Source organism: Melospiza melodia, chromosome 1 (genome assembly GCF_035770615.1).
Source record: "Melospiza melodia melodia isolate bMelMel2 chromosome 1, bMelMel2.pri, whole genome shotgun sequence".
Classification (NCBI taxonomy): Eukaryota; Metazoa; Chordata; class Aves; order Passeriformes; family Passerellidae; genus Melospiza; species Melospiza melodia.
Window position 1 is genome coordinate 2,676,966 of NC_086194.1, and position 15,287 is coordinate 2,692,252.

The following is a 15,287-nucleotide window of genomic DNA, read 5'->3' on the forward strand; positions in this document are numbered from 1 at the left end:
GATGCACTGAACCTGTCCCTGATGGATTGAACCTGTCCCTGATGGACTGAACCTGTTCCTGATGGACTGAACCTGTCCCTGATGGAGTGAACCTGTCCCTGATGGACTGAACCTGCCCCTGATGGATTGAACCTGTACCTGATGGATTGAACCTGTTCCTGATGGACTGAACCTGCCCCTGATGGATTGAACCTGTACCTGATGGATTGAACCTGTTCCTGATGCACTGAACCTGTCCCTGATGGACTGAACACACCCCTGATGGACTGAACACACCCCTGATGGACTGAACCTGCCCCTGATGGATTGAACCTGTTCCTGATGCACTGAACCTGTCCTTGATGGAGTGAACCTGTCCCTGATGGACTGGACCTGTACCTGATGGATTGAACCTGTTCCTGATGGACTGAACCTGTCCCTGATGGACTGAACCTGTCCCTGATGGACTGAACCTGCCCCTGATGGAGTGAACACACCCCTGATGGACTGAACCTGTCCCTGATGGACTGAACCTGCCCCTGATGGAGTGAACATGCCCCTGATGGACAGAACCTGTTCCTGATGGACTGAACATGCCCCTGATGGACAGAACCTGTTCCTGATGGACTGAACCTGCCCCTGATGGACTGAACCTGCCCCTGATGGACTGAACCTGCCCCTGATGGACTGAACATGCCCCTGATGGACAGAACCTGTTCCTGATGGACTGAACCTGCCCCTGATGGACTGAACCTGCCCCTGATGGACTGTACACACCCCTGATGGACTGAACCTGCCCCTGATGGACTGAACCTGCCCCTGATGGAGTGAACATGCCCCTGATGGACTGAACCTGCCCCTGATGGACTGAACCTGCCCCTGATGGAGTGAACATGCCCCTGATGGACTGAACCTGTCCCTGATGGATTGAACCTGTCCCTGATGGAGTGAACCTCTCCTTGATGGACTGAACCTCTCCTTGATGGATTGAACCTGTCCCTGATGGACAGAACCTGTTCCTGATGGACTGAACCTGTCCCTGATGGACTGAACACACCCCTGATGGACTGAACCTGTCCCTGATGGACTGAACCTGCCCCTGATGGAGTGAACCTGTCCCTGATGGACTGAACCTGCCCCTGATGGAGTGAACATGCCCCTGATGGACTGAACCTGCCCCTGATGGATTGAACCTGTCCCTGATGGAGTGAACCTCTCCTTGATGGACTGAACCTCTCCTTGATGGATTGAACCTGCCCCTGATGGACTGAACCTGCCCCTGTGTAGCCCCACATTTCTCTTCACAGAGAAAAGCAAGGCACAATTCTTCCCAAGGATATTTCTGGGTTTTGCATTCTCTGAACCTCAGCGAAAAGGAAATCTCGGAGTTTCCACCCTGACAGTCAAAATGTGCCAGGAGCGGGAGAATGGCTCTGTGACCTCTCTGTTTGGATTTTAGGGGCAGGAATGGAGATGCCAAGGAATGACTGGCTCTGCCATGTAGTGCCATGCTGTGGTTGGCATGGCTGGACTTGATGACCCCAAAGGTCCTTTCCAGCCTGGCTGATTTTCCAATTAAACGGGGATCAGCTGGGACAGGGATGTGAGAGACAACTGCTTACTTTGAAAATTTAAAGAGGTCTATTAAACGTTAACAAAAATACAACAAAGGACTAGATAAGGAAAAAGCTGCAGAACTGGGAACTGCCCCTTGTGGACACCATATCCTCAGTTCATCTTCAGGATGCTCAGTGTTTTATACCTCTGGGGGTTGCATCAGCCTGGCCCTTCCCAAAGTCTGTCAGTCAGCTATTCTGTGCCATTTATCGGTGGAAACTGCTTTCTTTAAAAGGTCTGGAGATCGGGTGTTGCCATGCTGCACCCCCTAAGCACCGAGCTGTTCCATTCCCCACTGCCCCATGCAAGGGACACATGTGCACACCTTGTTTTTACCTGTCCTAGGTAAAACCTGTCCTAGACAGCCCAGGCTGTCTGATGGCAACAATACAGGGGGGGCAAAGGGAACCATGGGGAGAACAGAGGACATTTCACTAAAGCTTTTCTCAATATTCACACAATAGTTATCTTTTAATTGCGAGAGCCAATCATCTCATTATCCATCCATAACAGGGAGAGCTGGGCTGGGCAGCCCCGACAGCGCCCACACCCGAACATGGGAGCGGTCTGGGCTGTCCCCTCGCTGTTCCATGGACGGGGGTGTTCCCAAATCCCTCCTTTGGGATCGCGGGGAGCGCTCTGGGCTGTCCCCTCGCTGTTCCATGGCCGGGGGTGTTCCCAAATCCCTCCTTTGGGACAGCGGGGAGCGCTCTGGGCTGTCCCCTCGCTGTTCCATGGCCGGGGATCCCGGGGGGTTCCCAAATTCCTCCTTTGGGACAGCGGGGAGCGCTCTGGGCTGTCCCCTCGCTGTTCCATGGCCGGGGATCCCGGGGTGTTCCCAGATTCCTCCTTTGGGATCGCGGGGAGCGCTCGGCACCGGGGGCGTGGCCAAACGCAAGGGGCGTGGCTATAGGAATATGGGCGTGGCCAGCTCAGCGGCTGAGTCTGTGCGAGGGGCGTGGCCTAGTGCGGAATAGGGCGTGGCTAACGGAAAGGGGGCGGTCCCGTGGCGCCCGGCCCCGCCAGCAGGTGTCGCCCTCCCGGTGGACACACACAAGATGGCGGCGGCAGCGGCGGGCGGCGGCGGTGGGGGGACTCTGTGAAGGCGCCGCCATGTTGGTGAGGGCAATAACGGCGCCCGGGCTGCGCCGGTGGTGCCAGAGCCAGCGGGGCGCGGCCGCCGCCTGTTTCCCGCTGGGCCGAGCGCTGCTGGGCGTGAGGGGCGCCGAGGCCGCCGCCTTCCTGCAGGGGCTGCTCACCAATGACGTCACGCAGCTGGTGGCGGAGGGCGACGCCCCCCCCGCGCTCTACGCGCACGCGCTGAACGTGCAGGGCCGCTGCCTCTATGACGTCATCCTGTACAGGTGAGACCAAGCGGCGCGGCCGGGGGGGGAGGAGGTGGGAGAGACCATTGCGGGGTGGCGGGGGATGACTCCTGACATTTCCGGCTTAAATGTCAAAAAGTCAAAATTAATGTGTAAAAAAGCGCTTCCTCTGTGGGTGTGTGTCATCACTCAGTGCAGAGTTTGGGGATTACCGCAGCAGAGAAGTGTGATGGGTGCGATATCCGCACTTGTGGATGTTGGCTGTGCTCTGGAGCCAGGCTGTGAGGGCTGGGGGTGCTCACCTGGAGAGGAGAGAGCTCCAGAGAGAGCTCAGAGCCCCTGCCAGGGCCACATATGGGAATTTAGGAAGGAATTCTTCCCTGTGAGGGTGCTGAGGCCCTGGCACAGGTTCCCAGAGCAGCTGAGGCTGCCCCTGGATCCCTGGAAGTGCCCAAGGCCAGGTTGGACAGGGCTTGGAGCAGCCTGGGATGGTGGAAGGTTGGAACTGGATGGGCTTCGAGGTCCCTCCCAACCCAAACCATCCTGGGATTGTGTGACAGTGAATGAAGCTTCTCCCCCAGCTGTGTCCAGTTCTGGCCCCTTAGTTTAGGGAGGATGTTGAGATGCTTGAGCACATCCAGAGGAGGCAACGAGGCTGGAGAGGGGCTGGGAACACAAACCCTGTGAGGAACGTGTGAAGGAGCTGGGGTTGTTTATCCTGGAGAAAAGGAGACTCAGGGGTGACCTTATTGCTCCCCACACCTTCCTGAAGGGAGGATGCAGACAGGTGGGGTTGGTCTCTGACAGAACCAGAGGACACAGTCTCAATATACATCAGGGAAGGTACAGGTTGGATATTAGGAAAAAAAAATTGCACCAAAAGAATGACAAAGCACTGGAATGCTCTTCCCAGGGAGGTGGTAGAACCACCATCTCTGGATGTGTTTAAAAAAGACTGGCCATGGCACTTGGTGCTATAGGCTAGGTGAGGTGTTAGGGCACAGGTTGGACTTGATGATCTTGGAGGTCTCTTCCAACCTCATTATTCTGTGATTCTGTGAATTCCCTTCACTGTAGGTAAGAATAGAGAATTCCACCTGGGCAGACCTGTTTGTGCCCCTGGGAGAAGTGAGGGCAGTGTTTGCAAGGGGAGCTGAAACAGCTCAGGTGTTTCACTGTGGGATGTGGGTGCTGCTCCCTCTGTGCCATCCACACAGAAATTTCTGGGTAAATCCAGAAATTTCTCTGTGGATTTGCACCAGGATCCAAATAAATACCCATCTTTGTCTCCTGCTGCTGTAGGGGTTTATTTTCCTGACCTTGGGGGTGTGATATTTTATTTTAGGCTCCACGGGAGCACAGCAGAGGAGCCTCACATCCTGCTGGAGTGCGACAGCAGCGTCCTGGACTCCATCCAGCAGCACCTGAAACTCTACAAGATCCGCAGGAAAGTCACCATCAGCCCCTGCCCCGACCTGTCCCTGTGGGCTGTCCTCCCTGGGGACACCAGCTCCCTCCCCAAATGTGCAGACCAGGCTCTGCTCCTCACCCCTGACCCCAGGGCAGAAGTCATGGGCTGGAGACTGATTGCAAAGAAAGGAGCAAATCTGGCAGAGATTATCCCTGGCAGCCAGCTTGGAGATGTGCAGGATTACCACAGGCACAGGTATAAACAAGGTAAAGCCAAGACCTGGTTTGCACTATGGGTTTTGGGAGTCCACATGCTGATTTCAGGCAGGAATAAGTTATAAACCCTTCATTCCCATTTTTAATGCATTTAATTTGTTCGTTAATAGATGTATTAATTGCTGCTTTGAGTATTAAAGGGAGCTGAGGTTATAATTCTGTCTGGTGGCAATGTTTGGGTATAATTTTCTCTTACTCAGGTTATGGGGATTGGTCAGGAATGCTAAAAGAAAGCCACGATTATCCATTTTCTTAGAGAGAACCTCTGTGGTTGGAGTAATTTTGATTATTTTGAGATGATGCACAGCCTTGGCACTTTGCTTGTTACTGAGGAAGGAAAAGGAAACACCCAGACTTGGCTTCCTAAAAACTTTGTGGCTGGATTTGCTGAGTTAATTCCAAGGTCAGAGAGACTGGTCAGGGATCTCAGTCCTGGGATTCCCAGTGCCTTTGATTTTAGTGTGTCCATGCTGACAAAGGATGAAATTAATTGGGAAAGAGGGTAAGAGGATGGTCCTGTGCTGAAACTGGGATCCCTTTGGGTTGGAAAATCAAACTGAGAACAAGCCAAACAATTCAGAGCACAAATCTAATGAGGAGCAGCATTTACCTTGATGCCTCAGGTTTTGGCTTTTATATTTTCAGATTCTGTGCTGCTTTAGTGTGTGGGTCTGAGCTCCACATCAGGGCATGGTGAGCTCTGTGCACAGAGCAGGGAGACAAAACAATTCCTGCTCCAGCTGGGCACCAAGGACAAATGACCCAAATCTCAGCCCCAGAGCACAAACACCGTGGGCTGGAGAGAGAAAAACAAGCAGGGTGGGACTGCCTGGGCTAAAGCTGGAATGGGACAATGAACTGCAAGGTGCAAATGGAGCAGAACTGATCCCAGGGAGAGACCCCGGCAGCGCTCGTGCATTTTGGGGCCATTTTGGTTCATCTTGGGTGCAGCCCTGGCTGGGCTCTGGTGCTGCCCAAGGTGCATCCATGGAGGCCTTTTAATAAATCCCTGCTTTATTCTTTTTATTCTTTATTATTTCTATTCTGAAATATGGGTCTCATCAGCTCTTGGCGGTCTATTTCACACCCAAGATAGCTCAGCTACCTTAGAAGGCATAAAATCAGCAGGACGGCTTCTGTGGCAGTGTTGGTGACAAAAAGGTTTTAATAAAAGGCAAAAGAACAAACCCTTTACAGAGAAAAACCGAGCAAGGTGCCAGAGGTTCTTGCTTCTAGTAAAACTCCTCACAAAAGCCATCAGTTCCTTTGCTCTCTTCTTTTTCTAGTAAGTTGCTCAGGTGGGACTTTTTGGCTTCTGTCCAACCCTTAAGTTTGAGGTGAAGTCCCCCAAGCCTATGAGGTGTCTTTTCACCTGGTTGAGAAGAGAAAATGTCACCCTTAGGTTGAACATGACACACACACGTGATCAGGGTCTAAGAAGAAAAAGGTTTTTTTATTCTGTGTGTTCTCCAGCTTATATACTCTTAACAAAGCATGATCTTAAGTGTGACTGTGTTCACAGGGGTCCCAGGATGAGGGAAGAGATGAGAATCTTGACTCCATGTTTCAGAAGGCTGATTTATTATTTTATGATAGTAAAATAATTGGCCATTAATTAAAATGTGATTGTGATTGGCCATTAATTAAAAACAACCACATGAGACCAATCCCAGATGCACCTGTTGCATTCCACCGCAGCAGATAATCAATGTTTACATTTCATTTCTGAGGTCTCTCAGCTTCTCAGGAGAAAAAATCCTAGCAAAAGGATTTTTCATAAAAAACGTCCATGATCTTAAGTCATTAACCACATCACACTAACTTATTATATTCATTAGTGCAAAGCAATTAACATCAATATAGTTGGCAAAAGTTTTACAGAAATTTAATAAAGCATGTTTACACATCTACTTGTGCACATAGTCTAGCTTATAAAAAATTTAATGTATTTTTTCTGTTTCCGTGGTGACAGCCTTGTCTTCTTCCTTGCTATGGATACACTCAAAAATCATCAATTGTTATTTATTTTATTAACTCAGCTTTGCTTGCAGGCCAGCTGTCAAGCCTCTCTGTGAAAAATACCAATCACTTGTTTTTAAAATTTTAAAAGTTTAACAGTAATAAAATGGTTATAAATATAGCAATACAATTAGAGTAATAACAATTTGAACAATTTGAATTAAGACAATATGAGACAATAAATACAGAGAGTTATGGATGTCTGGGTACTCTTTTCTGGGCAGCACAAGCTGGAAAAAGGACCCAGGTTAACAAAGGATTAACTCTTAAAAGCAGCAGCCTGTTGCATATTCATACACCTCATACATGATGCATAAATTGCATTCAAACACAGGATTCTGCCTGGGCAGTGTCAGCTTCTTCCTCTGAATCCTGATGGTGTCATCATGGCTGAGCAAGGTGGGAAGAAGTTCATTTCTGATAATGAGGCAATAAATTCTTTTTACCTGAAAGATTCAGGTCTCCTGTGGCTGCTGTCTCGCTGCAAATCCTTTCTTTAAAAAAAGTATCTTACATAGCATCGTTTCTATTTTAACAATTTTTATAACCTAAAACTACATTTAACACCCTACTTAAGAGAATTAATACAGCTTTACTTTCTAACACAACACATCTAATATTCATTTTAATATTTACAAAAAGCCAATCATAAAATACACATTTTTCACCCCCTCCACATTAAACTTCTGGGTTTGTTTCCTTGTTAAGGGCACAAAGGATAGTTTTGCCACTGTGTCAGCAGGGGCACATTGGTATACTGTTGTAGCTCAGTCTAGCCTCCAGATCATCCTTCTCAGGGCACCAATCTCCACCTTTGTTCTCCCCCAGGAATCCCTGAGGGGGTGAAGGATCTCCCCCCTGGCGTCGCGCTGCCTCTGGAATCCAACCTGGCCTTCATGAACGGCATCAGCTTCACCAAGGGCTGCTACATCGGCCAGGAGCTGACGGCGCGCACCCACCACATGGGGGTGATCCGCAAGCGCCTGCTGCCCGTCACCTTCCCGGGGCCGCTTCCCGCCGCGGGCGTCCCCGAGGGCGCCGACATCCTCACGCAGGCAGGGAAACGCGCGGGCAAGTTCCGTGCCGGAGGGGGGGAGCTGGGCATCGCCCTGCTCAGGCTGGCTCACCTCCACGAGCCGCTCCGCATCCCCCTGGACGGCGACAGCGTGGAGCTCAGGGCCGCCACGCCCGAGTGGTGGCCGAAAGGGGCCGCGAAGTAGGTGAGGGAGCGGCTCTGGGAGAGGTTTGGGGTGGTTGGGGTGAGGGAATTTGGGAATGCTGCTGTTCTGTGGGGAGGGTCTCGCAGGATTCCTCACAGCGAGAACCCAAAGCTGTGGCAGATCGCTGTGGGTTGGATCTGCCATGGAAGGACAAATCCAGGGAATTGCAGCTTTTCCTGAGGGTAATCCCCACTTTTTTAGGGTGCCATGACTTGTTGGGACCCTGTATTTAGGGGGTGCCCTGTGTTGTTGGGTTGGACCCTCTTTAGGGGGTGCCCTGTGTTGTTGGGTTGGACTCTGGATGGATCTCCAGGCTGACACTCACTCCCTCAGACTCTGCTCTCCCAAACAACGGGATCAGGACCTTCCCTGTTCCATGCACTGATTTCTCAGTTCAGAATAACCATTCTGAGGTATTACAATCTTATTGGTACCCAAAACCATTCTGAGATATTACAATTTTATTGGTTCCCAAAACCATTCTGAGATATTACAATTTTATTGGTTCCCAAAACCATTCTGAGATATTACAATTTTATTGGTTCCCAAAACCATTCTGAGATATTACAATTTTATTGGTTCACAATAATCATTCTGAGATATTATAATTTTATTGGTTCACAATAACCATTCTGAGGTATTAAATCTTATTGGTTCGCAAAACCATTCTGAGGGATTATAATTCTGTTGTTTTTTTTGTGAGTGGAGATCATGCTGCTCTTATTAAGATGTATTCTCAGGCTGAAGTTTTTTGCTGCAAATTGTTCCTTGCATTGAGCTTCTTCAACTTGCTGATGGGGCTGGTGTTTCTTCCCACCACTGGAACTGTGTTCAGGAAGAGGAACATCTTGTGCTTCACATGTCAGACCTTGATTTTAACTCATCCCAGCTGGGGAAAAAAGGTCTCAAACCTCCTGTCCTGTCTCCTGTTTTGTGGAGGGAGCAGAGCCAGTTCCTGACTCCCTTCTCTCAAACCATTTTTTGGGAGAGGAAGGGGATATTTTCAATGCCACAGGCGCTGGCTTGGCCTGGCCTTGCTGAGGGAGGATTTTCACCATGTTCTGGCTCTTTCTGTGCCCCTCACCCTGTCCCTGCTGCTGGGGTTTTCTCCATCCACCACCCCCAGGGTTTTCAGAGCAGCCCAATGCTTTGCTTTAATTTTTCTGCCTGCCAACACTCCTCTGCTTCTCCAATTTTTCTTCTTGCTGCAACATATTTCTCTTATTATAATATTCCTCTCTTGTTCCAAAGCAAACCAGCTCTGTGCCTCCTGACCCTGTAAACCTGCAGTGATTTATAGGAACCCTTTTTATCAATCCATTACACAATGAGAGAGCTGCCCAGGTGAGATCCCATTTTCTCCAAAACAAAACCAAAAAAGCCTTTGCATGAATATTTGTAACAAAACCCGTCCCAAATCACATTCTGCCTTTGTTTCAGTGTTACTGTGAATGGAATTTGTCTGTAAAGAAAATGCTTATATTGATTAAAATTCTATGGTTGTTGTAAAATGATTCTGTGGAATATCTCATTAATTATTGCCTCTGATTTAAATGGGACTCATCTGAAAGAGAAGATGCCTTTTGTTTGCTTGGTGTGAAGACATGCAACAGAATAAATGCATTTTCAGGTTGCTTGCAGACAAGAACCATGCCTGAGCCTGTTGGTCAGGTGTGGGATTGGTATCAGAGCCTTTCTGCTGGGAAAATAAATAAAATTGGACCCTTTAGAGGCCACAAAGCTGAAGCAGCTTTTCCTCTCTGCCACCCGTTGTGCAAAGGCTGCTCAGAATGGTTTTATTGTCCTGGGGTGAGCAGAGCCTGAACAAACACTGAATCAACTCCTCTGTTTGGGGAAGCCCTGCATCTCCTCTGCCTTGGTCACACATTTCTTTTGTTCTTCACAGTGTTTAAATGGCTTTTGTTGCTGCCAGCAGCTGCAGGTGACACAAGGTTAGACACAAGAAGGTGGTGCTGGGGTGAAGAGGTGTTGGATTCTGGAAAACAAAAAAAAAATGAGGTAGAAATTGAAAGGATGGATGGAGGATAACCCAATCCCTGTTATTCTTAATTTTTTTATTCTCCCTCACAGCCTTCTCTACCTTTAGTGATTGGAGCCAGGTGAATTTGGGGCTGGAGGGTGCAAGAGTTGATTTTGCCTTCCTGAGAGCCATGCAATTATTAAGGCTGGAAAAGACCTCTTGGATCATCAACTCCAACCACTAACAGCACTTCCAAATCCACCACTAATCCACATCCACCCAGTTTTTGGCCACTTCCAGGGATGGTGACTCCACCACTTCCCTTGGCAGCCTGTTCAGGGTTTGACCTTTCCAGTGAGGAAATTGGAAAGGAGAAGGGCTCTGCAGGGAGACCTGGAATGGTTGGATGGATGAGCAGAGTCCAGTAAGATGAAGTTTGATAAATCCAAGTGTCCAGTTCTGCATTTTGGCCATGGTAACCCCTGCAGTGCTCTAGGCTGAAGATGGTGTGGTTGGACACTGCCCAGGCACAAAGGGACCCTGAAGAATATCACAGAATCCCAGAACAGGTTTGGTTGGAAGAGACCTTAAAGACCATCTCATTCCAACCCTGCCATGGACAGGGACACTTCCTCCAGACCAGTGTGCTCCAAGCCCCATCCAGCCTGGCCTTGGACACTTCCAGAGAAGTGGAATGATGGGGATGGGATTTCTCAGGCTCAGAATATCAGCTGCTATAGAAAATGTCCTTCGGTTGTGCCATTTTTGGACTCCAAGATAGACTAAAATCCACCAAAGTGTGCAACAGATTATAGAGAGCAGTGTGGGTGTGTCACTGGGTGAGAAATTGAGGGTTTGGGGTTTTTAGTGTGTTGTGGATGGCAGCAAGATGGAGGGCTCAGGGTGTCTTCCTGGGTTTCTTCTTCAGCTTCTTCTTCCTCCTTCTCCATGGGTTTGGGTGGCATTTTGTAATTGGGCAGAAAAGTCCCCATTGCAGCTCTGTGGGATCAGTTATTGGGTTAAAAGGGAAAATACTCCAGGTGTCAGTTCTTAATGGGATAGTTTAGTTTTAAAAGCCCTTGGAACAAGAGATTGTTGGCCATTTTTGTGCCTTCTGATGCAAAGCTGCTGAACTCCCAGCAGTGAGACTGTTTTACTGATAAGAAACAATAAACACCTGAGTGTGAACATGAACTACTGTATCTGGTGCCTTCAATCCTGACACAGAGAAACCCACACCTGGAACCACCACAGGCTGGATATCAGGAAAAATGTTTCATTAAAAGAATGATGACGTTCTGGCTGCCCGGGAAGGTGGTGCAGTCCCCATCCCTGGGTGTGTTTAACAAAGCCTGGATGTGGCACTGGGTGCCAGGGCTTGGTTGAGCTGTTGGGGCTGGGTTGATTTTGAAGGTCTCTTCCAACCTGGCCGTTCTGGGAATTCTGTGAAATTTCTCCTGAGCACCAACACGGTGACCTGCTCAGATTCCAGCCCCAACCCAAACAGCTGGAAAATGTGGGGCCCTTCCTGATCCCTTTTTAATGTGGGTCCCCCCTTGCTGCCTCAGTTTCCCCTTCCTCTGCCTCAGTGATGCTTTGTGAGGGAAAAGAGTGGAGTAAACACTTGGAATAACCTGAAATCTCTGTGGGATAAGGCAGGAGTCACTGGCAGAGATTGCAGAGGCGAATACATGAAATGGTTGCTTTCGGGAAAAATTTTCCTTTTTTTCTGCCTTTAATTTGATTTTGTTAAAAATTTATAGGAGCAGTGCTTGTCTTCATTGTTACATATTTTTACCTTCTCTGTCATAGTAAAATGCAAAAAACCCATTGTCTTGGTGTGGTGAAGAGTCCAGAAAAATGACTGCTTATACTTCAGTCTAGTAAATATAAATATAAAAATATAAATATAAATATATAATACAACATATTTATTTGTTTATTTATATATTCTAGTATATATTCTATATATATTCTATGTATTCTATAGATATATATATTCTATATATATTCTACTATGTATTCTATAGATAGATATATATTCAATATATAATTCTATATATGTTATCTACATATTCTTTATATTCTATATTATATATATATACACATAGAGATATATATTTTCTATTTATATATCTATAAATATATATAATATAACATATATAGATAGATATTCTATTATATATTATATATTCTATTTATTATATAGATATATCTATATTCTATATATATTCTCTATATATTCTATATATAGATTGATATTATATATATAATTCTATATATATTCTCTATTTGATATATTTTATATGATATATGTACATAGAGATATATCTTTTCTCTTTATAAATATAGAAATTTATAACATATATATTCTCTCTTTATATATATTCTACTATATATATTCTCTATTTGATATATTCTATATATATTCTCTATATATTCTGTATATATATTCTCTATATATTTTATGTATTCTACATTTTCTATATTATATAGATAGATAGATATTCTACTATATTTTATATATATAGTCTATATATTCTATACATATAGACTATATATGTATATACATAAAAACATAAAAAAATAAATATATATATTCTACTACAGGTTGTTAAAACCACCGCTATGCCCTATTAAAAACATAATTACTCACAGGGATCCACACTGCTGTGCCCAGGTTTTGGGTGAGCATCTTCACTCTGGATGACTTTAAGAATCCCTCACCAATATTGTTACTTAAATCAATATTTTGATTGTTTTTTTCCTGCTGCTGAGCCCTTTCAGCCCTTCAGGGAGTGTCCAAAAACTGCCCAGACAAAGCCCCAAATTGGATTTATTCCTCACAGGCTGCCTTGGTGCTGCTTTTCCAGGAGATTCAATTGCTCCAGGGTTTTCAGGGCTGGAAAATTTGGCAGTTTTCATCCCCTTTTCCAACAATTCCTGCTGAAACCACTCTCTGCATGGCCATTGTGGCAAGTTTTAATGTTATTTTGAGAGGAGGGTGTAGCTCCTGCTACTTCTAATTATTTAATATTTTGGGAACACAGTTTCTGCTGGAGAGAAACAAAGACAAATGCTACATTTTGGTTTTAAATCCTTTTCCCCAACTCTTTCCCTGGGTGGTATTTTGCTTTTTTAGACTGTGAATCCTTCATGGAAAAGTTTGGGTTTTTTTTTTTTTTTTTTTGTTGGAACCCTCTTCTTGAGCCATTTCTACCTAAACTGTTTTTGTGGATTTGAGTCTGGATTTCCTCTTTTTCCCTCTGTCTATCCAGGCCAAAGGAGTGTGGAATTTTGCTAAAATCACTAAAGTCAGTTTGTGCTTCTGCCAAACTGCCACAACTCTGGAAATCTTTGGGTTTTCTCTCTTCTCCTTCATCCCTGCCTGAGATTTTTGATTTTTCGGGGTTTTGAGGAAAAAAAAAAAATTGGAAATGAATAGAAATCTTCTTGTTTCAGTTTTTAGATGTTATTTTATTCTCCGGTTTTGCTGGCTTGACAGCTGGAGGGTGTCTGGGAATCTCATTGGAAGTTTTGGGACAAACCAGAGGGGGAACAGTAATTCAGCAAATAAAAGTTGGGTTTGTAGAGCTGATCTCATTTCCTACTTATTGCTGTGTCAGAAAAGCTGCAGGGAATAAATTTAATATTTGGGGAAGGTTGTGTGCTGTATGTGCCACTCACATTCTGTTTGATGAGAGCAGTTTAATTCAAATTTTGGAGTTTAACTTCAATAAATGCATGTCAAAGGTAGCTTTTATAATTTTTTTTTTTTGTGGTTTTTCTTTTTAAATTTCGTGGGAATTCAGCACTTCCTCTTTTTTCCAGTCTCAAGAATAATAATTCCTGACTGATGATGGACTCCACTTCCCAGCAACCCAACTAAATCACATTTTAACTGGGTTTTGTGTCATTTTCTTCAAAAAGATTAAGATTGATCTGTTTGCAATTCCCATTCCCATTGTCTCTGGATACATTTATTTGATGAAATTACATTTGATTTTTTTCTTTGGTAGTAAAAATAGAGTGATGTGGGGGAATGGTCAGGATTTGTAATCTCAGGCAAAGAACTGTGGGAAAACCATGAATTTATTAAGCAAAAATAATGTTTAAAAGGTGATAAAATGCAACTGTCACTGAGAAATTTGATAAAGGGGAAAATGCAAATCAGCTTAGCATGGAAGGAAGTCTTGACTTAAAATAAATTTCATTTTTAATTCTTTTTAGTGCTACTTTCAGTGGGAACACAGGAACAGAAGTGCCACCACCACCAAAACCACCTGAATTCCAGTGAATTATTTGAGATACCAAACCCCCAGGGATACAAGAGGTGTAAAGTCCTTTTACTGTGAAATACGATGCAATTGTAATGTCTATGTCTAATACAGAAACTAAATGTATAGAAACATTTAGTTTCTATATTAGAAATACAGAAATTATGTCTAATAAAGACACTAAAATTTCCCCAGTGGCTTGTGCTTCCTGATTACAGCTTAAATGGGTTTGAAATATTAAAATGTATCGTTTATTACTCTATAAGTATAGTACATTTAGTATATATACACTAAGTATATATGTATAAGTATATATCTATAAGTACACTGCATATACATGCTTTTATTAGATGTATACATATTTGTTTATTTAATATATATATAAATACAGCATGTATACATTAATATATCTAATATAAATAGTAATACATATATACTTATATTTGAAAATATAGAAATATAGTATATATATATGAATATATCCACTTATATATGTACTTTATATATTTTATAGATATACACCTTTATACTCATATTCTTTTTTATATATACACACTTTCACACATATTGTTTAAATATATATGCTTGTATATACACAAATACTTATAGATATAGTTTTATAGTTATATAATTTTATATATATGTACTTTTACACATATATATAGTTTAAATATACATATATGTTTATACTTCCATACTTTTATAGATGTACATTCACACACACATAAATATATATATATATGTTTTTATATATACTTCTTAATATATATACATATATTATTTAACTATATATACATATATAGACACGTACTTTAAGAATATACTTTTATAATGATATAATTTTACATATATGTACTTTTACACATATATATCCTTTAAATATACATAAATCTATATACATATAATTTTATATATATTTGTACTTATATACTTTTATATGTGTACTTTCACACACACCTATAAATATATATATGTATACATTTATGTATAAACTTGTAAATATACATACTATTTATTTATTTAACTATTTATACATATATTTAACTATATATTTAACTATTTATACATACATACACACATACTTTTAAAGATATATTTATATAATTTTATATATGTGCTTCCACACACATACAAATATATATATACATTTATATATATACTTTTTAATAGCTATATACTTATA

General features: G+C 43.8%; 1 protein-coding gene across 4 annotated transcripts; it reads left to right on the top strand.

The window, feature by feature from the left end:
- The first annotated feature begins 2,685 nt into the window (after nt 1-2,685).
- Nucleotides 2,686-14,294, top strand: IBA57 (iron-sulfur cluster assembly factor IBA57). Of its 4 annotated transcripts, none has more exons than XR_010029723.1 (4): nt 2,686-2,960; nt 4,267-4,598; nt 7,455-8,483; nt 8,520-9,360. XR_010029723.1 is itself a non-coding variant. In XM_063170391.1 (4 exons), the coding sequence occupies exons 1-3, from the start codon at nt 2,710-2,712 to the stop codon at nt 7,844-7,846; spliced, it is 975 nt and encodes a 324-aa protein (XP_063026461.1). In that variant the 5' UTR covers nt 2,686-2,709; the 3' UTR covers nt 14,058-14,294. The 4 variants fall into 4 exon arrangements, 2 of the variants coding, with proteins under 2 accessions (XP_063026461.1, XP_063026293.1); XR_010029729.1 differs by having other exon boundaries at nt 7,455-8,259; nt 8,334-9,360; XM_063170391.1 differs by lacking the exon at nt 8,520-9,360 and adding an exon at nt 14,058-14,294 and having other exon boundaries at nt 7,455-7,846.
- The last annotated feature ends 993 nt before the right edge of the window (nt 14,295-15,287 follow it).

Bases quoted from the DNA above. Each gene is read 5' to 3' on its own strand.
- IBA57 (XM_063170223.1), top strand. From the start codon at position 2,710: ATGTTGGTGAGGGCAATAACGGCGCCCGGGCTGCGCCGGTGGTGCCAG. The intron at 2,961-4,266 runs GTGAGACCAAGC...ATTTTATTTTAG, and splicing joins TATGACGTCATCCTGTACAG to GCTCCACGGGAGCACAGCAG. The intron at 4,599-7,454 runs GTAAAGCCAAGA...GTTCTCCCCCAG, and splicing joins CAGGCACAGGTATAAACAAG to GAATCCCTGAGGGGGTGAAG.